The following is a 24,366-nucleotide window of genomic DNA, read 5'->3' as shown; positions in this document are numbered from 1 at the left end:
TGTAGGTACCTGAAGATGCAACTCAGCTGCCTAATAGCTCCTAAACACGAGATTATTTTATCACCTAAAATATTTTGTAAATTTGCCAGCTTCCACTCCATCTTTACACACCTAGCTACAACTTCATCCTGTTATCCCCAGCCAAGAAGATATCAACATTCATCCACAGAGTACCTTTTGTGTCATGCCTGAAAAATAAAGAAAATCTGATACTGAATAGGTCTCTACCGAAAACAGCTTTGATAAATCTAGCAGGCATAAAAAATATGCTTCATTATAATGTCAGTGGTTTTTTAGAGGACAGACCTAGTGGCAGCTGAGATAAAACACTACATGAAATACCACTGCTTGCGTTTATATGGCTGGTACCAACCAAAAATATATTAAATCCAAATTTAGACATGGTAAAGAAGTGTTACACAGTCTTGATAGTAATTCACAAAAAAGTCCTTCACTATCCCATCCAAAATTAGTTTCAAGCTTTCTCTGTAATTCACAGGATCCTATCTAAGGTTTTAAGAGCACCTTAAAGGATTTGTAGGATCTCCTTTTGGGTCTGCAAATCTGATGGATGCTAGAAGTATTATAACTAAAACGAGACTGTAAAACAGTATCCCTAAGGGAATGTAGCTGTCTAGTCTGAAATGACTCAGGCTGCTGAGCACTTGAGAATGCAATGAAAAAAAGTCAGTCATTGCTGGAGGAAAAAGCTTTTGTCTCGCCATTAGATAAAATTTTAATAGAAACTGAAGGCATAACATGGGTACCTGTAGAATCTTATAGAGTTTCTTTCAGTGTTTTATGAAGCTCATCTTACAGAACAAAGTTCTTCAAATATGATAGGTTTGAAATCAAAATATAGATGTAACTATTTTGAAAAAGAAGAAAAAAAAATCTTTCTTCATATAAATAGACTGGCTGCATTTCCTTATTTGTCCCTACTGCAGATGCCAGGGCCTGGACATCTTTGAAAAGCCTACCCAACATCTGAGTCTGGCTTTCCATCACAGGATTGCTAAGGCAGAATGTTACATTCAATTGGCAAAGGTGTAAATATGGATTTCCAAACAGCCCACTGATTTCTACAGAATTTTATGTCCCAAGCATGTGATGCATCCAGTATAGTGTTCATGTAGTTGTCCTTCTGCTGACCAAAATGCATTTTTGGTGAAGACACTGAGACAATCCCTTCACAGAATGTATGGTGAGACCACTAACAGGTACACAAACAGAAGGCTTTAATAGGCTTAAAACAACAGTCTGTGTAGTATTTATGTCCTTATTAATGCCAAGTGATGCATGTCAGAAGCAGCTATAGAAAAGACACAGGATGCTAACTTTTTCTTAACCCTGATTTTGTACCCAGTTTGCCAGAAAGTGATGTGGACTTGTGGTGCTTACATCACCAACTGCAGCCTTGCTCCATCTGCCCAAGTGCATAAAACGAACAAAATCAATTATCAACAGGAAGCAGATACTGTGTTTTCCCTTCTGAAGATGGAACAGAAATACAGAAGGGCGAAGAAAGCTAACACGGGTTATGACGAACACTGTCAGTTGAGCATTTTACCAACTAGTGTACCCCAAACTAATGCAATAATTCCAGCAGCGGGTTCTGGTGGTGTGAACAATAAAAAAAATCTATATTTGAGGCATGTGTGCTATCAGCAAAACTCCTCAATAAACTGACCATGTAGTACCTACAGCTGAAGCTCCTTAATTCCTTCTATTCCTTAAATCTGACTCAATTGAAACATAAAGATACCCCACAGAGTACCATACATTATACAGAATTCCCACTGGAGATACTGTTTTCCAGAAGCATTGAATACTTTAAATCTTTCTGATTAATAAGTGATAAGTTGTGGTTTACTTATCTGCTTCAGCCAAGCAACACCTGGCACGGAGGGGGCCTATGCTTCTCTCCAGTTTCACAACTGAGTGTGAAGTGCAGCAGGGGGAGTTTGAGATGCTCACAGGGAATTAGCCACCCTAAGAACCTGAGCCCTTCCAAGCCCATAATCCCTGGGCAGCAGAGCCCTTATAAGCGTGCTCAACAGAACTGTAGCATTATCCTTTGAGAAAAGGGATTTCTATGTTTAAATGCAATGCTAGGAATAAGTGATTTGAATACTATCCTCATCCCTGCCCTAGGCCCGCCTGTGGAAGGTCCTGACTTCACCTGCATCTCTGCTTCCCTACCTGAAAAACAAATTAGCAATATCTGCCGCTGAAGTGTTGCAAGGCTTGACTTTCATCTGTGTGCACATGATACTGTAGGGCAGAAGATGCCACCATGAAAGAAAGTGTATATTTGTACTGTGTTCTATGAACACGAGGTGTTGCAGTGTGTTTTCCATTAATAAGTTCCACGTTTTAAAGTATGTGGAAAAGATTATTGGTCTGTTTACTACAGTACTATTACTCTTACTTCCATCTGATTCATTTGAAATTCATCACTCACACCATAGCTGTCTGGTGTATTTACAACAGCATACACCAAAGGTAATAGTGGTATGAAGGCAACACTCATTCTCCTAGGCTTTGTTTCCACAAATGTGGTATTGGGTTATATATACATAAGCCTTTCAAATTATGCTCACAGTCAGAAGTGGAAAATGTAATCTGCCCTTTCTCACATTGATTCATTTAACCCAAATCCTAGCAAATATTTTATTGAATTCTAAAACTGGACAGAAATTTCCTTGGAGTGACAATTCAGAAACGCAGTTCAGAACAGCGGCTCTTCTCAGCATCATTTCTGCAGTTGTAGCAGGAAAACTCCTGAAAAAAAGAGCTTTTCTTTCCTTCTTACCCAACCTAAAGATGTAAGCTGAAGCGATTTAAAAACCACTTCAACTGATGTCTTCCCAAACTCAGTTTACGGCCCTCAAAATAATAGCAAAATTATCATTCAAGTTCCTCGGTGAGGCACATCCCTTTTACCATTTGGCAGCCAGGAACACATACTATTTCATTTACCACTGCTGGGTTTTACCCAAACCTCACCATGAGGTGGTAGCAGGGTTGGGCAAGCATGGGCAGGAGACTTGTGAACTTTCCAGCTTTGAAGATGTGTACTGTGGCCAGAAGATCATAGAAGAGAGAGATCTTATGGGAATAGTGCTACCACAGAAAGAGCAGTTTCTTGGTTTCTCTGCTACATCCACCTATGCTAAGCCTATAATGAGAAGTCAAGGTGTCCAATTTTGCCAGTCAAAGACACATAACTGATAGACCCAGCATGGTTGCAGAAGACGTGCACAGCATAACAGAAGGAAAGGGGAGGGAGAGGGTATAAGATTTTGACAAAAGCAAAAGAAACAACTCCAAGAATTATATTGCTCCCCAGCCTAAGCATAAAAATCTGTGCACAAATATTTTCAGGAACACGTCTTTAGACAGCAAGCAGCTGTGTACATGTGTAGAAGTCCAGCTATAAGCCATGAGAAGGTATGATGAACAGCCACGTCATTACTTCCAAACAAAATCCCAGATGGGAGACCCAAAGAGACACATTCGTGCATTGGGGGTGGAAGGCTTTTGTAAGAGTGAGAAGCATCACCCCGACAAGATCCAACCTGAAGCTGAACGCCACACTATGGGCAAGACACCAATGGTGCTAAGGACAGCATTTTTTAAGTGCAGAGCCAGGTCAGCGCAAAGTGCCCTTTCTGCACTGCAAAGCCAAAGCCCTGCAGGATGATGTGCACTTGTCATCATGCCAGCATGCTCCAGAGGTGTCACAATTTCTATCATGCCACCAAACGAGCCAAGGCATTTATTTATTCCTTCTATCCTGCCCTCAGCAATAGATGGACTGACTGTAGACCTTTACCTTCAGTCATGATCAGCATATTTGCTATTTGAAGCCATGGCTTGTATCACACTGAATTACTCTGCCTACGCATTACTGTGCTACCAATTTGATAGAAGCACAAGGTGATTATTCAGCTTCTAAAGAAGGAATGATCTCAGCAAAGATAAGGTTTGCCTTAGAGAAGGTTTCTTAGAAAAACTCTAAGCTCAAGATGAGTGCTAATCCTTCAGTCCTGTTACAGCAGCTCCTTGTGACAATACTAAAAATGACAGGCTGTACTTTCAGAAAAAGTTATCCTTTCCCAGCATGCAGCAGCAAGTTTTCAAGTATAATGAACTGCGGGCAGAAGCCTCATGAGAAAAATCAGGAAAGCTGGATTGAGGCCATTTTGAAAGTGTAAATTTCCAAAAACAGTCTCTGTGGGCTGCAGTCAATTATTTCGGTTGTTAACTCTGCTTTTGCAAAGTTGAGATGGTGCTACTATGCCCAGCTTTCATGTTTCATGGCGTTTACTATGACTTCAATAGGAATTAAGTAGATTTAACACCTTGCAGAGTTCATTCCATACAGTGTTAAAGTAGGCCTTTAGTTTCAAACACATTAACTTCCTGCTACTTTATGCATTAAAAAGGATCTTTGCCGCAAGACCTACTCCACTGTGGCAAAATGAATTCTGGAAGAGCTTCCTTCCTTTGGCTCTTCCACAGGGAGCTCTTCTTTGAGAAAAGCACCTCTTGTTCTGTTGAAAAAGTGAAAGAAATGTGTGATTACAAATCACCTTCAAAATCACATGATGCCCATAAAGCATGTATGGGACCACACCAGTCCCAATGTGACAGCCAGGATGAGCAAGCAAATACAACAGAACCAGAAGGATAAGTGTCATTATATAGGATGTGATTAGCCAAGCTGTCAGGACAACAGTCATAGAAAACAATGCCACAGGTATCAGTAGTGGACTACATGAATTTCACTTTTGCAGGCAAACTGGAAGATGCACACATTGGGTGGAGATTGCAACATACTTCCTATAAGCCCCTTGGTCCCAGCACACACTGGCCTCTGTACAGCACCAGGGTGGAGTCCCTCCTATGATTACTTTAAACACTCCTGGACAAGATTTTGGAAAAATTCCCCAGGGCATGACAGGATACAAAGAGCTTGGAAACACTCTCTGAAATATCTCACACAGCCCAAGTATGTTTGCAATGAAACCCCACTGAGCAAAACAAAATCATGTTCAGCTTTTTCTTATGTTTAATCTGAGGCAAGAACAAAATTCAGACAACTAGCCCAACACAGGAGAAGGGCATAGATCCACTCTCGGATGGGCCCTCTGACCACAATGCAAGGGGGGCTGTGCCTAACAGCCTGAGCATACCAGGAGCTCAGAAGGAAGGAGTTCTACAGCTTCAACAAATGTCGAGTCTCCCAAGTTCTAGTTTTAATCCATGTCTGCATTTCTGACTTTACTGACCACCTCTAATCCATGCTATATTTGTATTTGATGGGTGCATTTCCACATGTATTTCTGACCCTGACCACACACAGCAAGGGATGCTTAATTCACATGAAACCATGCACTGACTAGAAGCAGGTCCAAAGTCCGCTTATAATAAAATACCTGAAAGATACAAGTACCTCCAAACCAATGACCAGACCCTGAAAAGGGCTCAGGAAGGGAATGAAAGCAACTGAACAAAAAAGCTCAGAGCTCTGACTTCCATCTTTGTCTGTGGACTTGTGGACAAACAAGTCAGACTGCTTTTCTGCATCTCAGCTCCTCATCAGTAATAATCCCTTCTTCCACCTTGAAACTTCAGACCATAATCTCCCCAGTCCAGAGCTCTCCTTACAGATTTAAATATTGCCTTGCACAGCAGGACGCCCCATTTAGTTGGGGTCTCAAAATACATTGTGAAAAATGTCTTACCTTTACAAGTGGGGAATTTGGCTTCTGGGAAACTATCAGTCCCTCCCTCCAGAGAAACAAACCAGTCTCCACTAGTACTGAGATGAACTGGGAGCTGCAATTACTTCAGCAGCTAGGAGTTTGCCTTGTGCCTTTCCCTCACTTTCAAGTTACACCTCACCATCCCTTTCACTATGCCAAGAAACTGCTAGTGGGGCCACATGGGAAAGCAGCAAAATTATGAAGTAAACTAAAAAAGAAAAATCTTTTAACCCACAAAGAGCAAGCTGCAACCTGAGTTTGGAACACGTTGCCAAGAACAGAATTTCTTAAGTCATCTTTGCTGCTGAAGTCAATGTGTAACATCAGCTTCCACCCTTATCCAGCCCCTCCATTCAAAAAGAAAGCCATCAGAGCTGAGGCAGGGAGAATCTGCAGTCTCATCACAATGTGTCTACAACATAAAGGCTTAAAATGAACCAAGGAACAAAGTACCCTGTCCAGATGTCAAAGGCAACTAGGTTTTAGTAGAAACTTGGATGATAATGTGAGATGCTCTACTATCAGCTTGAACAAGGTTTGAAAAGATGGCATATGACTTCTTTAGTATTTTTCATATTCAAGTTTTCTCACAGCACAAGGCACAGAATTAATGTTACAGCAGTGGCTCACCAATAATCTATAAAGGCAGCTTCATGTATTGACTTCCTAAAGCCTTGGTTACTTGACCCAATTATAATATGAAAGGGAATAAAGATCACCTGGTGCTCTTTTCAAAGATTTTACTTATTGACTAAAACCACCATGACAGAAGTAGCACTTGGGCCCAATATCCACTCCTGACTCAGCCAAGAGATTATGCAAGTGGGAGATGCTGTCAGCAATTTACCTGCAGTCAAGACCAGCTGTAACAGTGCAGTAATAGGAGACTGTACTGCATTAAACTAGCATATAGATTAAGAAGGAATACAGTCCTAATCAATGGCAGCATGTGCATAATTTATGAATTCATTAGAACTGAATGCTGAAAATAGGGAGTCAAGATTAAGACAATGACTACAGTAATGGAAGATGGCCATTATAGTGAAAGGAGGGAAAAGAAAAATGGAACAAGTGCATTTTCAGAGAAGGACATTGGGAGACATGGACATAGACAGCTCTCTGGTACAGAAGGCAGTATGAAAAAACACAGCCAGTGACAGGTGAGGAAGAACTCAGCAGGCAGCAAAGAGCACCTCTGTGACAGAGTCGTGGTGGCCTTCCAAAACATGAGGCTTTAGGATTCAGTACAGGAAAAGACCAAGAGACACATCCCAACTGGCAACTAGGAGTGATGTGGCCAAAGAGTAAGAGAGAATTCCCAATCTGTCCAAGAAGGAACAGGTGAAGTAAAACATCCATCCAGAACCTTGAGAACAACCCTGAATGCTGAGTCTGGAGACCAGAAGGGTTATTTCCAAGTCCTATTTAATTAGCAGCACACCAAGTAGGTTTTGTTCACCTGAAATGTCTGTCTCAAGGATATTGGTACCGTGCAATATCATTCTCTGCCCTCCAGAAGTACATTCAGACTACACCGTAAAAGCACATTTTTAAAGTCATGCAAAAGTAATCAAGTGCTTAGAACATGATATGAAATATTATCAGTAATTCACCAACTTTTGCAATCAAACTATTGAGATGAGCCGAGCCTCTCTGATTACTTCTTTTCCTGGGTTCTACTTGTTTATTGGAAATTACAATTATAAATTAGTCACATTACAGCGACTAGAACTAGTTTATTTACCCTCAGTCTCCAACCAGAAAGCTAATTTATATGGCAAACATATACTGTTTGTGTATGTACTGTTCTTGTATGTCACAGCACAATTACTCTGAAGTTCAGCTTTTCCATGTGTGTACCTAGCACAGTTAGACAAACACCCAGGCTAACAGCACACTTTACCACTAGGTGGGTTACAACCATGGTATTATAAATCAAAAGCAATGTCTTTCCCAGATTGCTTTTCTACAACAAATGCATAGGCCATCCCTAGAAATATTGACAGTTTAACAATAACAATATTCCCAAAACAGCATGCAGATCTACTTTTGCGTTTTCAAACACTGGATTCCTTTGTTTTGACTCTACTCAGATTGTATTTTCCTAGTTGATGTGCTGCTGAGGACCCAGCCACACAGACAATCCTATTTTTGTTTTAGTGCCATTTCTTCAGTGCTATTTCCAGTTATCATTTTGGCCAAATGCCAGCATCTCCTGCCTGTACCTTAACCAATAAAAGATATTTTCAAGAACTAGGTACCTTCTTACCTGCAGCAAACCCCAGTGCAAAGCAGGTATAACTAAAGGTCTCTTCACTTCACTGACAAAAAGCAGGAAGAGTATAAATGGAGGAAGAGTATTAAAAGAGAATAAAGAACTGCACTTTCTCCTGTGGAGTTATTCCTGAAGATTTACATAAAACCTAGGACAAGCAGAACTGAGATGTGTCATTAGAGAAAGGCTGTGGCCATATTAAGAGATCAGAATGAAACATGGCAGAATCTCTAAAATTAAGGGAGGCCACACCTCCGTTTGACAGCTGTAACTGGGCTGAGAATAACTCCACTAAGGACTGCGTCATCTCTCTGAAAGGCAGCAATTTCTTCCCAGTAAAACTCCTCTATGGAAACCAATATTTATTCTGTGTGCTTGTCCCTACGAAGTATTTTGGGGAAACGAGTATCCCACTTGACAGATCAGGAATTCTAGGGAGAGATGCTTTAGTCAAGGTCACACAATGACTCACTGCTGAGGCTGCCCCTGCAGTTCAGTGGCTCACACACTCACATCCATTGTCTTTTATTGAAGGCAAAACCCTTGTGGATTTTCTGCAGCTGACCAAATCAGCCAGGTCATCTGCTTGGGGGAAAACATCAAGGAGCAGGGAAGAGTAACTCCCCTCCTGCAACAGTAATCAGGACATTCCAGTTCCAAACAAAGAATAGAATATCTGAATTGCTCAGGGAAGAGAAAAGCAGGGTGGCTGCGGGTGTCCCCTGTGCGGGTGTCCCACTTGGGTTTGCCACCAGCAGAGCCTACCCACGGCCATGCCTTGGGCAAGGAAGTAGGACTGACCCTGAAGCAGTTTCATCCTGGGGGTCCTGCTGACACTCCCCGAGAAAGGCAGCACCCCCAGCAGCAGCCCACTGCTGCAGAGGGAGCTCTCCAGGCACAGGCAAGGCTGGCAGCTGAGCTCCACAGCAGTAAGCCTGCCCCCAGATCACCCCCTCCAGAGGGCAGGAAGATTGATTTTTGACTCATCCTTCACCCCACAGTCCAAGTGGCACTCAGGAATAGGCACACCAGCACCCTTTCCAGATACAGGGGTACACTCAGACCTGCCACGCAGGGGATGCCTTCCCACACTCCCCCACAGACCTACTGCAGCAGCCCACCCCACCACACACAGTCCTGGCAGAAACACTCCCCAGTACGCCCCCTTACACACACAATCCCATCTGAACATCTCAATACACCTCCCTTCCATACAGACACTGCATGAACCATATTCAGATGCAGCAGATGAACTCCCAACGCCCTCTCCACACACACCACCTTGCAAGAATCCCCCCCAGAACTCCCCCTTAGAGATGCAGCCCAACATACCTCCACACACTCCCTAACCACAAACCCTGATGCATACCCTCTGCATGAACCCTCTCAAGGAATCCCAACACCTCCTCTGCAATTAAGCCTCCTTACACCTTCCTCCACACACATACACACGTATAAAACCACAAATTTCACCAAGTGCAACCCACCCAAAACACTCTTCTCCGTACACACACCTTGTTCATCAACTCGCCCCTCTAAACACACAGCATTAACCCAACACCCCTCCATGCACTCCCCAAACACTGTAAAAAACCCAGCACCCCACCTTCCACACACCCACCACATGCACCCCCAACACCCACTGCACGCACCCCAACACACCCCCTCCACACACACTCAAGTCCCTGACCACACCCCTACGCACACACATTGTGCACAAAGCCCTCAGAACACCCCCATACAGTGTGGGGGTGCATAAATCTCTCCCACCCCCATTACACACACTACATGAATCCCCCAGCACCCATTGTTTTTCCATTCATACCCATCCACCCCAGTGGGAAGCCCACATCACTCCTCAGCCACCCCCTGCACCCATCTGGGACATTTCCGCCCCCCCCCCCCCCCCCCCTCCCCCCCCCCCCCCCCAGCCTGGACAGGCAGGGGACAGCCTCAGACAGCCCCTAAGTGATGGACACAGCCATGTCTAGCCAAGAGTAAGACACACCTCTCTGGCTTCACATCTGCACCCGAGAGAGCGTGCTGGGGGACACCCTGGGGGTGTCAGTCCCTGCACTGCCACCCTCTCCCACACCTCTCTGGAGGGGAGGGTGGATGGGTGCACAGAGGGGCAGAAGCATCCCCGAGCGCCCAAGGAAATGTGACCTTAACAGCAGACCCAAGTGGTGCAGCCCCCTTCCCACCCCGCCTCCTCACTGCACCAGACAGCAATGCTAATTACCTTCCTCCAGCTCATCCATGCTCCCGATCTTCCGCGACCCATCGATGGTGTAAATGTAACGGACTCCCTGAGGCAGATTAATGTTGTCGGACAGGGACCGGGTCAGGTCAGCCAGGAGAGCATCAAAACTTCGGAAGCGGTCAGAGGACACGGCATATACAATCCCCTTGAAGTAGCGGTCCCCGTTGCGATAGAAACGCACCTTCTTGGCTTTCTTCTCATTACTCAGTGCCTGTAAGGTCCTGGTTCTGTAGAAGCTACAGTGAGCACTGTGAGTGGGGCTGGGCAACCCGTTCATACGTGAGCCTCGCATGTTTCTGGACGCCTTGTCTCTTTCGTCAAAGTGTCCAAAATCAAGTTCCATAGTTTGGTGAACCCTAAAGATCTGAAGCTGAGCAGGAAGGAGACGGGGAGAGAAGAAGTGCAAAGGGACAGGTTAAGCCAAGCAGAGCCACAATGCAGAGAGAAAAATGACACTACTGCAAGAGCTGTGTCTGGAGCAGGACAGATGCATTTGGGAAGCTCCCCCTCCCCTGACCCAGATTTGTATCGATTCTGGGGGACTGAGGGTAGGAGGGGTCCTTGCATTTTGAAAGGGATCCAGCTACTGGGGGCAGGGAACACGTTTCTAGAGAGCTGGCTGCTTGTGCACCTGGGAGTTTTCAAAGTGCAGTAAATTGGGACTTGAGGCCAAAGGGGTACATGGCAATCACAACTCAGCCCCAAAAAACTCGTCCAAACACCAGTTGGCAATGAATTAAACCTCTGAGCCCTGTGAGGTTTCCTTTGGCGACAGAAAACAAGGAGATCCCAGTAAGTCAGCCCTTCAATCTGTCGAATCATGGAAGGAACCAGAGCATCTGAATGTTTAACATTAGAATAAACTGGCATTTATGAAAGAATGGTCACAGGGGAATAAGCAGTTTCTTTGTGACAGCCTGTTCAATAAGGGTTAGCAATGAGATCCAACCCACCCTTCCCCCTATCCGCAGCCCCCTCCTAGCCCATCAATCAATTCCCAGGACCAGCCTACATCTCTAAGAAGAAATGACTGGAAAGAAAAATCTGTCATTGAAACAAGGCTTTGGTAAGCTCTTTTCAGCCTCGAGTCTCCTCTGAATCGCATTTCTGCTCCCGTTTAATGAGGAGGAGAAAATAAAGGGGCTATTTCCACCCCCCTTCCAGTCTTAAGTGATTTAATTGCTGGAAGTGCCCCTACCCAAGGGACACACCGCCCCTGCTCCTCACCTTTCATTGTTCTGAGCGCGGGGGGGCTCCTACCGCAAGCGACTAGCACAGAAAAGCTGAGACTTGAGCTGACACCCAGCAAGCAGGAATTTCTGCATGGTCTCTAATTCGTGCTCAAAAGCAACCTTCTTCCCGCACTAAACCCCAACACAAAAGGAGGAGGAACCCCCAATTCTGCAATAGAAAGACCCTTCCACTCACCCAGCACAGCCAGGAACAAGCAACTCACGTATGTGGCTTGCATATTAACACAGGGCAGAAAGGGGATTTACACCGGCACTTGGCAGCCAGGTATAAATCTAGGAAAAGCTGTTGCTATCTCTTCCCCATGCCTTAGATTTGCCAGGACGAAGCTCCTTCCCTGTATTTTACAATGTCAGTGGCATGTGCGAGAAAAATCATTGTCCCTGGTCTGCAATAAAGCAGAACGTGACAATGCAGGCGATCTGCACAGAAACCCCAAGTTGGGGACATTTTCACCACAATGCTAGTTGGGGTAGATTCAGTCCGGTGTCATGCACTGAACAATGAAACATCCAAGCAACTTCAGGAACAAATCAAAGGATGCAGGGCGTTTTGATTTTAAAATGAACTGCAGATGCTGTAAGGTACTAAGAGAAAGATTTGTCCTTTCTGTCTGACATCTGTTACTTTTCTGCATGCAAGCCACTCAAAAAAGCTCTACTCACCGGTTTTCAGCGCGCAGGGTGGAGATGCTGAGAGAAAGAAAACCAGGCTCACTCTGCCTTTGTTGTCTGAGCTCCAAGCAAGAAATTCCTGCCAGGGTGGATGAGACGCCTCCTAGGTCCTAGTGCCTTGTTCCATCCCTTCACAGTAACTTTGCCTCAGTGGTTTTCAATCCCATCATCAGCCGTCTGCTTGTAGCTTCACTGTATTTGAAAGAAAAAAAAGGGTGTGTCCATTCCAGCTCTGGATATGTTAACAGATGGGTAAATAAAATGTTTAAAGTTGCAAGTTTGGGGGTGATGTTCTGAAGGATGCAAATTTTCCCTTGGTTCTAGCTTCACCAAGAAGGCATCTGGCCTCACTGGGAAAAAAACAAACAAACAAACAAAAAATAAACAAAAAAATACAAAAAAATGCCAAAACCAAGAGCATAATCTGATGTACCAATATTATAGGATTACCAGTACAGGGAGGTCATCACTACAATACTACAGTGTGTGTGAATGCTGGCACAGGACTCCCGTGCATTAGGAAAGCCAGTAAGAAAGAAGTTGACTGGTGGAACTGGGCACAGTTCTGCTCCTGTAATGGTTTTACACAGCATTCATGGTTTATGCTGGCAAGCAGAAAGGGAGAATTCACTTGGTGGTTCTGCATGAGGTGCCCCTGAATAATTTTTCTCCGTTAACACTGGACACAAGCCAAAGCCAGAGCTCTGAATCCCAGTTCATCCAAATCCCCAAGGGGTTTAAGATGGAGTCATTTGACACAAGCTTAACCCAACAGATTCAACCTGGCTTATATCCCAAACCAGAAGTTTATTTTCTGATTCCACTGCAGAAGGATTCGGCTGTATCAAAATTATACCAGGATCTTTCACTTTGACAGCAGAATCTTTCACCTGCTTTCTGGATGGAGATTTCAATCCTGCAGTTAGAACAGCACCACTAACTCTGCTGGTGCTGGTCACAACTTTCCTTTTAGAAAAGAATGGGATTTGGAAATGGGAGGGTCTTCTCATCTGTAAAAGGAAATCTTTCCTAACAACACAGTGTCTGTTTTGAATGAAAACATCAGATGTTGTCATTTTGGCATATCATAGCAGTATCACATTTACACAGAAAAAGTTAGCATTTATTCCAGCTTTGTCTGCCCTGTATATGATAGTCCAGGCAACACTGACACAAACCCACAGAGAGCTCATCTTTGTTTGCCAGCAACGTTCACACATGACATTTGCAAAAAGTTTCTTACTCCCTGAAACCATCCTTTATTCAAAGGCTCCCATGCATCCTCCACTAAAGCTGTTGGCCGCTCCCTTCTGTGGTTGGTGGGATCACTACAAAGAACACAGATCCACTCTCCTTCCTCAGGAATTAGCACTTGAGAGGACCACAGGAAAGAGCAGTGCTCTCCAGGGCATATTTCAGTAGGGTCTGCAAGAGGTAGGTGGGACTTCCAAGTGTTTGCCTTCCCATTAGATCCCATTCCAAATTGGATAATACCTGGCCATTCATCACCATGTGCTTAATCTGTCCAGGATTAACAATTCTTCCCTATACCACAGTACTGCTGTAAATATAAACTTACTCATACTTTAAAAATGTGCCAAAGATACAAATCGTTATGCATGTGCCAAGTACAGTAACAGCAAGAATAGAGAAAAGGAAACCAAATTCAGTTCTCAGTGGTGCACAGTGCTTTGCCAGAGAAGAGGCAGACTGTTTGGGATGATGTCTAAGGACTTGGATAGTACCCCAGGGTAGCCTGGCAGGAAAATGTAAACCCATGCAGTCAGTGGAATTGTACAATTTATTCATCCACAAGTTTGACTTGTATGGAGAGTTCTGAGTATCTCAAAGTGCATTAACACATGGCTTTTGACTTCTTTCCACATCTGAGACCATACCCACTGGTGATAAGAAGAAGAAGCATGTCTATATGGACATGCCTGCTCAGGACACTGCCAGAAGCTTTTTGGATGGGGGGATGGGCACTTCCTTTCAAAAACAGAATTACTCCAGCAAGAGACTAGTATTTGTTCCTAACTGACGGATAAGGGTTCTATAGCCAATGATGGTAATGTTCATCTTGGGTAAAACCTCAAGTTACTCCTAAAAGGTGCCCAAGTCACCTTCAGTATGTTGCCCTTCTTTAATCCTGCCACAAGACAAGAAGGATCTCAGCAGGCAGAGCATCATCAGAAGTGAAAAGCCCTGGAGCCAGACTGATTTCACATGTTCTCAGTGAATTGCACCATATTTGCTTCTCTTCAAATGAGAATAGGATCACCTCATACTACAGACATTGGCTGGGCTATGTAATAAGACATAGAAATAAACAGCACTTTCTTGATGAATGCAAGAGCCTGCTCCCCACTTCATTTCTGCTGGTCAGAGACAAGACCCTTCAAGAGTTTTTCACTGGCCTTAAGGAGTTAATGCTAGTCAAAACCCATTTACATCAGAACAGACTCACTCTCTAAGACACCATAATCTAAACCATTTTAGGCAGCAGGAGTGACTGAGAATTGGAAAGAAAATTCTTCCCATCAATAATTTAATCTAGCCAAAAAGGAAAGATAAATTTAGCTCTTCAGATTAAATTATCTGCTTTAAATCAGATGAATGATCTTTCCCTCAGGAAGCTAACATTCAGACTTTTGCCTGTGTAATTAAACCTGTATAAAGACACGTTTGCTGACATGGCTGAGCAACCGTAATACTTTGGAAAGGGACAGGCTGCAGGTAAAAAGGATTTTGTGACTACATTGTGCTAACTTCTTCACATACCTAGAAAATCTAGTTTCTAGCATCGTTAGGAGTTGCAGTCTTAAGCACTCCCTATGTCAATGCCCAGTTACTTTACTATACATCAACCTGACTTCTATCAAAAATTGCATCTGACAGCACAGCATGTTCTCTGATCAGCATGTAAGTTAAGGTGGTAAGTAGCCAAGGTCTGGCTGCACCACAGATGGTAATTCTGGAAAAATTTAAAACAAGTGATCACTGCTTTTGAAGGAAGTCTTGGATCACCATTTTCAAGTCATCTTGATGCACAAGACGCATTTAAATACATTTCTTATTTTAACCTCTGCTCTTCTGGACTGCCTTGAAAATGTCATCCATGATTGCTACTTTCAAAGCTTTGCTCAATGTGAACTTACACGCCAAAACCCTGTGAAATGACAAATTACTATTTCAGGGCTCTGCCAATTATGTCAAGGTGCTCAAAACCAAACACCCATAAAGCCAATGGCTCAGGCTTGACCCTATAGAGCAACAGGCTTTAAATCTGAATCTTCGAAAGAGCTGACAGTTCATCGAAGAATTATCCTATATCAGACTATAGAGTTAAGTCTCTCCTATATAATACTATGAGCTAATAAGCAACAGGGACTTGGCAGACTTTCACCATATAACATTTGTTTCCTTTGGAGATTTATTTTTACAGGGACCACACACATCTGAAAGTCTTTTAAATACCAATGCTAGTGAGCCAAAGTCAGCTCAGCCGCTGGGGAGAGAAGGGTGGAGGAACACCTCCATAGCACAGTTTCAACACTCCAAGCCTCGTAACCATCTGGCAGAGGCTGTTCAGACCTTGGAGTCAGAGGGACGGGCCCTTCTACAGCCCGACTCACTGGAAAACCCAAGGAAGCAGCAGGCACAAAGTTTTCAGAGAGAGTGGAAACAGAACCTGGGCTCCAAGGCCAACTCCAGCAGCTGGCCAACATAGGGCTCCCCACCTGTGCTCTGCAGCATGAATATCTCTTGGGTGAGACCTATCACTCCTCCCAACCCCAGACGCTGTGCTGCATCAGTGCATTAGTGCTGCAGCCCCACACTTTTGGCAGATGCCCTCAATCTCAGCAGATTACTTTGACTTGATAAATCCTGCTGAAGTTTGGGAGAAAGAGGCCTTTACATCCTCCAAGGGATTGACAGGAAGCAAGTGAAAAGGCCTTCTCCTGGTCTAAGCAGCCCTTTGTAAGAATCTGGAAACAATGCAGCTCATGAGTTGCTCAGTGAACTCACTTAAGACATTCCCAACACATCTAGATACAAGAAAGCACTAAAAAATACAGCGGATATCTAAAAGAAAAATAACTTTTGCACTAGGTTTCTTCTGGCTCCATCCCCTCCCTACTACAAGCAAATCACTACAATCAGTAAGTATTTCCCAGCTGAAAACAAATTCCCTGACAGCAGAAAATGAAGCACTCCCACCCCAGTACACACCCCATGATATCTTAGGTAAATTCTGCCAGACACAGCGAGTTCCACAAGTCACATTCCGGTGGCAATTCAGTGGCAGTGTTTTCCCTTAACAGCAATTTGCAAAGCTTGCAGAAAGCCATGAAAACGTCTGCCACATGCATTGCCTGTATCCTGGGGGACATGCAGAACCTCACAGAGGTTGTCAGTACATTTTTGCTGACCAAATTATGCATGATAAATGGCCTGCAAGTCCCAGCCAAGGTCATGACAAATGGAACCACAAGAAATCCAGATGTCTCCTTTCTCTGATGTTGTCCATGAGCTGCATCACAGTAGTTAGGAGACTCGTGACCAAGAATTTAATAACTTCTTGATAATTTCATTTTATACAGTAATTCTAACTGAATACATGATTGCCAGCTTCTCTCAAAATGCCTGCCAAATATAACATCAGTTTGAAGGACTTTCCTGTTGGAATATTAAGTGATGGGAAGGAAAATCCCATCAAAGCAGTCATAGGGGATCATGTCACATTCAAGTTGAAAATGCAAGATGTTTCCTTTCAAGTGTAGATCCTCTCTGTCACTCTGAAGGCAGTGACAGTGAAGTCAGATGACACTGGGGGAACATTTGTATGAGATACCCAAACAGCCCATCTTATAAACTTAGAAATCACAACAGTAGACCATTTCAGAAGTTGCTTTCCAGCAGAGACTTCCACTCAGTACACTCAGCTAATGTCAACACAGGCTGCAGGATTAGCCATGTGAGTGTCCTAGCCAAACCCTTTCATTATCAAATAGTGAACGCATGTGCACTACAAACCTAGCATTTTAAATAGAAAACAAAAAGATGCCTTCAGTGGTCTTAGGAGACATTAAGAGCTTTTGAGCTCTGATATTCAGCATGACATAGGACAAAGACTAGAGGTCACAAGAGTGACAAGAAGTCACAGCAATCTGGAGTTCACATAGCCTATCTTAGTCTCATTTTAATATTATAATCATTTGTCCGGTCCATGCACCCCAATACATTGTCCATAGGTAGTCTTGATTCAGGCCCACATCATCTTTGGAGCACACACCCCTTACTGATAGAAGACTCACACTCTGTCACAGTGTGCTTAAGCCAACACATCTGGCCACTGCAGCAGAGCACGGGTGCTGGAGAACTCCCAGGGTAGCTATAAAGCTCTGAGAAACCTATCTCTTGGCAGGAGATGAGTAATCAGTATTTAGAGTGTGGATTCTGTCTGAGCCCAGCTGTTGTATAGAAGCTTTGAGCTGTCATCTACATTGTAGGAATAATTGTCATTCAGCTTGCTCACCTCCTTCTACCAGCAGTAACAGCTGAGAGCTAGAGGCAGCTCAAAGGTTTTTACGCTCTCCGGGAAAGCAGAGAGAAGAGTGGCAAAACAGTGCTTTTGTGCTGGTGTTTTATTGTTTTCAGGGGATGGTTTCAACCTGGTTTACCCTAAAATTTTTTTTTAAAAAAACAACAGTAATAAAGCGTGATTTTTCATGGCTGCAGATACTGCTTAGCTATCTTGCTACTATTCTTCAGGCACACATATCATTTACCTATAATAAACTATCAATAATCATTGCTTTGCACCTATATTGAGATTTAATGGTAGATACAGCAAAGAAAAAAAACTCGTTTAGCTACATTAAAAGAAAAACTTCTGTCCAAAGTCTCATGCAAATTAGAATACACAAGCATACTGAAAGACCATTGTTTAAACATCAATGAACTGAGGTTTCTTGTTTGCATAGCTGCAGTCTCTCACTCTAGAAAGATGCAGGCTCATTGCAGTCGGGCAGAACAAAAAACCCCAATAAAACACACTGTAATGTTCAAGGTCAGTACTGACATCTTCAGTTCCCTTTCTCCAGCAACCAGAGCCCACACTGCAAACTATATCCTAAACAAAACCAAATCTGATTATTCTTCTCCCAGAATTACTACCAGGCTTTGAGAAGCTGGGTCTTGCATGCAGCAGCCAGCAATACCCTTTTTGTTTCTAGTACAAGGCAGCCTTGAGCACTGGGAGCATGGGAAGAAAGCAAGTTCTAAACACAAGGTGACATGCAAAGCCCTGTCCCCAGAAGCTATTGATGTACACAGGGATTTTAGATACCTCCTAAGAACCTTCATAGAGCTACGTGTATGTTTTATCTTTAAAGCAAAGGTTATGGTATGGAAACACTGTAAGACACTCTGCCTTCTAAATAGCTCTATTTCAAGTACTGAAACTCTGATCTGAACTTCTGCAACTCTTCACCTGTTCCCTCCATGCATACCAGAGTTATGCTGACAAGTGAGGCAGAAGTTCTCCTCCTTGTCTACAGTATGATCATCAAGAGACAGGCATGGGGCATCCTCCTCCTCCATTAGTGCCCCTGAACAGGCTCACTGGACAGAAGCACCTCATCCAGCAGGGAAACATGACCATCAGTGCTTTGGTACTGAGCTTTTCAGGGGGAAAAAAAAGTAGCCCTTTTTCTGTTGAACATCTGTAGCTTGCTGAAAACTAGATCATTTTTAAATACTGTAGGGGAGTACGAGATGATGATTTGGGAGCTACTGGGCTAAAAGCTGACACCAGAACCACCTCCACAACGTTGTTTCTGATGCTCTTTTATCTTCAGATTATGAAGGTTCTGTTCATTAGGAAACCATTCTAAGATAAAAAGTTATTACATACTGCTCACAGATTATTTGTTCTTCCTCATTAGATGAAATTCCCAGCCTGGAAAACTGTGAGGCACGGTATAGTTGCACGGGAGAATAAGAACCACACCAGAACATCAGGACCAGTATCACAAAGTATGGATCAAGAATGAGACCAGAAGAAACGCCTGGTCTTGTCTGAAGGTGCTGTCCACTACACTTCTGATTCAATGAGCTCTCATAAGAGCTAAGCAATAGCAGTCATGTAACCACTCAAGGACGGTAGGAGCTCAGGCATCAGAACAAGGAGGTTTCCATTTTAGACTGAATTCTAAGCAGTTATTGGTCACCACAGGGCTAGAGCCAAAAGGAAGCTACTGGCAAGCCACAAGGAAATATGGATGTTTCCTGCAACCTGAAACTCCAGAGTAACAAGCCCTACATTTACTGTTGAGTGCGTAAATGAGACCTGCTCTCCCTTCACTGTGAATTTGAGGATGGTCTTTACATGGGATGCATAGGGGCAAGTAGCTCAAGTCAGGAAATCAACTGATGAAATGCTTTGGTAGTGCAAAAAAAATCAGGTTCAACCCTGACTAGCTGCAAGAAAAGGACATCAGTAGCAGAGTGGCTTTACAAAGGGCCCTCCAGTAGGATCAGCTAAATCACAAAGGCAAGGGCACTCCTACAGCAATAGGTTTCAGCCCCCAGCACTGCATGTACACCCTCAGCATGCTTGCAGGTAACACCAGGTTGGGCAGGAGCGTTGATCTGCTGGGGGGAGTAGGAAGGCTCTGCAGAGGGAGCTGGACAGGCTGCATAGATGGGCCAAGGCCAATTGCATGAGGTTTAACAAGGCTCAGTGCCAGGTCCTGCCCTTGGGGCACAAGAGCCCCACACAACACTACAGCCTTGGGAAAGAGTGGCTGGAAAACTGCCCGGAGGAAAAGGACCCGGGGGGGGGGGGGGGGGGGGGGGGGGGCGCTCATTGGTGGCCACCTGAACATGAGCCAGCAACATGCCCAGGTGGCCAAGGCCAACAGCATCCTGGCTTGTATCTGAAAGCTTGTGGCCATCAGGACAAGGGAAGTGATTGCCCCCCCTATACTCAGCACTAGTGAGGCCACACCTCAAATACTGTTTCAGTTTTGGGCTTCTCACTTAAAGAGGGATGTTGAGGTGCTGGAGTGTGTCCAGAGATGGGAAAAGCTGATGAAGGGTCTAGAGAACAAGTCTTACTCAGGAGCAGCTGAGAGAACTGAGGTTGTTTAGTCTGCAGAGGAAGAGACATGGGGGGGGGGGGGGGGGGGGGGGGGGGCGAGGGAGGAATCTTATTGCTCTCTACAACTACCTGAACAGAGGTTGTAGGCAGCTGGGGGTCAATCTCTTCTCCCCAGTAACTAGCAACAGGACAAGAAGAAATGGCCTCAGGTGACACCAGGGGAGGTTTAGATTGGATATTAGGAAAAATTTCTTCACTGACAGGGTGGCCAAGCACTGGATCAGGCTGCTCAGTGATGTGGTGGAATCACCATCCCTGGAGGTGTTTAAAAAAAATATGCAGTGGTGGTTTAGTGGTGGACTTGGCAGTCCTGGGTTAACGGTCAGACTTGATGATCTCAAAAGTCTTTTCCAACATAAATGATTCTAAGATTCTACTTTGTTATGTCCCAACAGAACATCACCAACCATTATACCATGGGATAATGGTATATTATTGTGTAATTGCTACAACCACTACTTTTGTCCATCTCCTGATTTATTCTAACCACCATAGAAAGGCAGATCAGCTGACTGCAGCCCCTCTACAGAAACAGGGTACAACCATAAATATTAATAGGCAATTGTTTTGTTCTTCGCACCCATGAAGTGCTTTGCTGCTCTACATTAAAGTTTTATTCTGTTTCCAATTAGATATCAAAACTGCTGGATTAGGTGACTTCCACTCACTAGGCAACCCAAGAAGTATTTTCAGTTTGATCCTTAGTTATTAACCCTGAAAGCACAAGGAGCACTCTGCTCAAATACCTCTTACTCAAGGTGAATTCAAGGCCCCCACCACAACACGCATAGCCTTTGCATGGCCCCTGGACATAGTCATGACTTGTTTCATTGTAGTCACCCCTGAGCTCTCAGCACTGCTGACTGGCCCAAACCTCCAGTTTGTGGGCTAAGTCTGTAGACACAGCCCCGAAGGAGAATTGTGAAAGGCAGTGCTTGTCTCACTTTTAGCCCACACAAGCCCAGTCATCTCCAGGCTGGCCACGCCAGAGGTGCTCTCACACTCTTCTTCTTTATGGCACTCTTCCCTCACTTCACTTTGGGATATTCATTTTAATATCTTCCATAGGTGTGTGAAAGGGTGATCTGAAAGGGTCAGCAGCAGCGAGCAGTCTAGCACACACCCTGCAGCACCACTCACACTCCATCACACACACCACGCACACAGCAGCGGTAACACCAGCGCACGCTGCCTCACTGAGCTCAGCAGCTGTGCCAGGGTTGTGAAGCACAGATGATGCTTAAGTTCAGCGCACAAAAAGTACCTCCACTGTGCCTCGCAGAGCAGCACGGACCTGCAGCGTGCCCCTGCCAGCTCCCACAGGCTGGCCAGCAGCCACACCGCCAGGACCTCCTGCAGCCCTCAGACCTGCCGCGTCTGCTGCCACCGGTGCCTGTAGGACAGCAACGATGCCACCCTGCGGTAAAACTGAGCGTCGGGACTGGAAACGGGGATCCCTCTTCAGGTGCTGATCGGCTCGGAGTGACTGCTGCTCGCCACCGTGCTGTTGGGTCCCTAGAAAGGAGAGGAAGGACACATGGGGACGACAAGCTGCCACCATGCTCTAGCAGCAGCCCTGCTGTACCTATGGGCCATGAAATCCCAAAGAGGGACTTGTAGGAACAAAGGCTAGTCCATCTCTCATATGAACTTCTGTGGCAAGAAAGAAATGAGCCACCTCTCCTTCCTCCTCCTTGGCGTGGCAGCCCAAATCTAGGAAAGATTCCAGCTTTCTGGCTTGGTGATATGCAAGTACATTGCAAACTCTGAAGCATGCCCAGTGTCCCCCAACCCAGCAAGCAGTAGCAGAGGCCTCACCCTTACACAGCTACAGAACTGACAGCTGTGTGATGGCTATTCAGTATCATAATATGCAGTTGTCTGCTCAGCATCACATCACATCCTGCTACAAGTGCTCACTTGCCATCAGAAATTCAGGTAAAGCCAAACAAGACCTTTAGTATTTAATGATAACAGATTTAATTAAAAGGAACTGATAGTCTTGTGTTTCAACTTCCTCCTAGCAATCCAACTCCTATAACTCAGTTAGTCTTCCTACATGTTTCAGCATAGATGTATTGGATTTGTGTGGCAAGGTTTTAGTAGCGGGGAGCTACAGGGGTGGGTTCTGTGAGAAGCTGCCAGAAGCTTCCCCCACAGACTTCCAACAGAGCCAGTGCCAGCTGGCTCCGAGAGGGACTCCATGGAAAGGGCACGTGGAAAGGACCCACACTGGATCAGTTCATGAAGAACATGCAGCCCATGGAAAAGACCCACATTGGAGAAGTTTGTGGACCATTTCCCATGGGAGGGATGCCACACAGGAGCAGGGGAAGAGTGTGAGGAGGAAGGAGCAGCAGAGAACATGTGATGAGCTGACCACAGCCCCCATTCCCCGTCCCCCTGTGCTGCTTGTGGGGAGGAGGTAATCAGGAGTGAAGTTGAACCCAGGAAGAGAGAAGGGGTGGCAGGAAGGCATTTTAAGATTCAGTTTTATTTCTCATTACCCTACTCTAATTTGATTGGGGATATCAATTTAATTTATTGCCAAGTTGTTTTGCCCATGACAGTAACAGGCAAGTGATCTCTCCCTGATCTTATCTGGATCCATGAGCCTTTCAACACATTTTTCTCCCCCTGTCCAGCTGAGGAGAGTGACAGCAGTTTGGCAGGCACCTGCCATCCAGCCAAGATCAACCCACCACAATACACCAAGCGTACACTTCCAAGAGCGTAACAAGGCAAATGCAATCTCAGCAAGCTCACCTGAGCCCGTGAGCTTTGAGATTCTCAAATAATTTTGAGTGGTTAGTCAAGCCTGGACCACTGCTTCTTAGCAATGACGGAGATTTACACACACCTTTCAGTTTGCACATTGGGATTTACCATCCCTAAAGTGGAAAAGGAACACAGACATACTCCGCTTTTTGCCTTACACAATCACCAAAAGCAGAATAGCCCTTGCTTAAACTATACTAGCTTGTCATTTGCACTATTTCCAGGGAAAACAAGCTCCAGAGATGGAATTTTAGCTTAGTCAATGTTGCATTGAAACATCAGCTGTATGTGACTTACTTGATTCAAGTCGGACCACATGAAGGCTTTGCAGAAGCTAATTATTGTTTTGTTTCATGTGGCCCATTGGGTGATGACAGTAAGAAACCATTTCAAATTAGAATAGACACTAGGAACAGACTCCCTACACAACACCACAGCTTTCTTCCCTTTAATGTAAGATGTGCCAAGCCAGTGCACACAATTGGTTGAATGCTTACAAAACACTTGAAGAAAATAAGTTATGAGGCACTTTACCTTCAGACTTTCTTGACCTCCTTTTGTAGGCATCTCCTCTGTGCTATCCCCAGTAGGAAGCAGTTAAATGCAGTGCCAGCAGATGACAACCTGTGGTTCAACCCTGGCTGGCAGCTAAGTCCCACCCAGCCACTCACTCACTCTTCCCACAGCAGGATGGATGAGAGAATCAGAAAGGTAAAAATGAGACAACTTGTGGGTTGAGATAAAAATATCTTAGTGGGACAGAAAAGGAAGAAAATAATAATAATGATAATAAAAGACAAGTGATGCACAATGCAGTTGCTCACCCCTCACTGAACAATGCCCAGCCAGTTCCGAGGCAGCAGCTCCCACAACCAGCTTTCCTTTCAGTTTATATACAGAGCATGACATCAGAGGGCATGGAATATCCCTTTGGCTAGATTGCATCAGCTGTCCTGGCTGTGTCCTCTCCCAAATTCTTGGGCCACTCCAGCCTTCTCACTGGCAGGGTGTGAGAAGCTGAAAAGTCCTTGACTTAGTATAAACATTACCTAGCAACAGCTAAAAACATCAGTGCGTTATCAACATTATTCTTACACTAAATCCAAAACAACACTATACCAGCTACTGGAAAGAAAATGAACTCTATCTCAGCTGAAACCAGGATGCAACCCAGTAAGAGCTTT

General features: G+C 44.6%; 1 protein-coding gene across 2 annotated transcripts in view; it reads right to left on the bottom strand.

Annotated features, from left to right (window-relative positions):
• Positions 1 to 12,425, bottom strand: part of DCX (doublecortin) — an 85,308-nt gene extending 72,883 nt beyond the window's left edge. For both annotated transcript variants that reach the window (XM_027798563.2, XM_014276128.3), the window contains exons 1-2: positions 12,229 to 12,425; positions 10,292 to 10,682 (exon numbers count right to left, since the gene is read on the bottom strand). In XM_027798563.2, coding sequence (XP_027654364.1) covers positions 10,292 to 10,655 — 364 coding nt within the window. In that variant the 5' untranslated portion in view covers positions 10,656 to 10,682; positions 12,229 to 12,425. The remainder of the gene's footprint in view (positions 1 to 10,291; positions 10,683 to 12,228) is intronic.
• Positions 12,426 to 24,366: the final 11,941 nt, after the last annotated feature.

The sequence above is a fragment of the Falco cherrug genome, chromosome 15 (genome assembly GCF_023634085.1).
Source record: "Falco cherrug isolate bFalChe1 chromosome 15, bFalChe1.pri, whole genome shotgun sequence".
NCBI lineage: Eukaryota > Metazoa > Chordata > Aves > Falconiformes > Falconidae > Falco > Falco cherrug.
The sequence above is the reverse complement of the archived record's forward strand: the minus strand, read 5'-3'. Positions and strand labels throughout refer to the sequence as shown.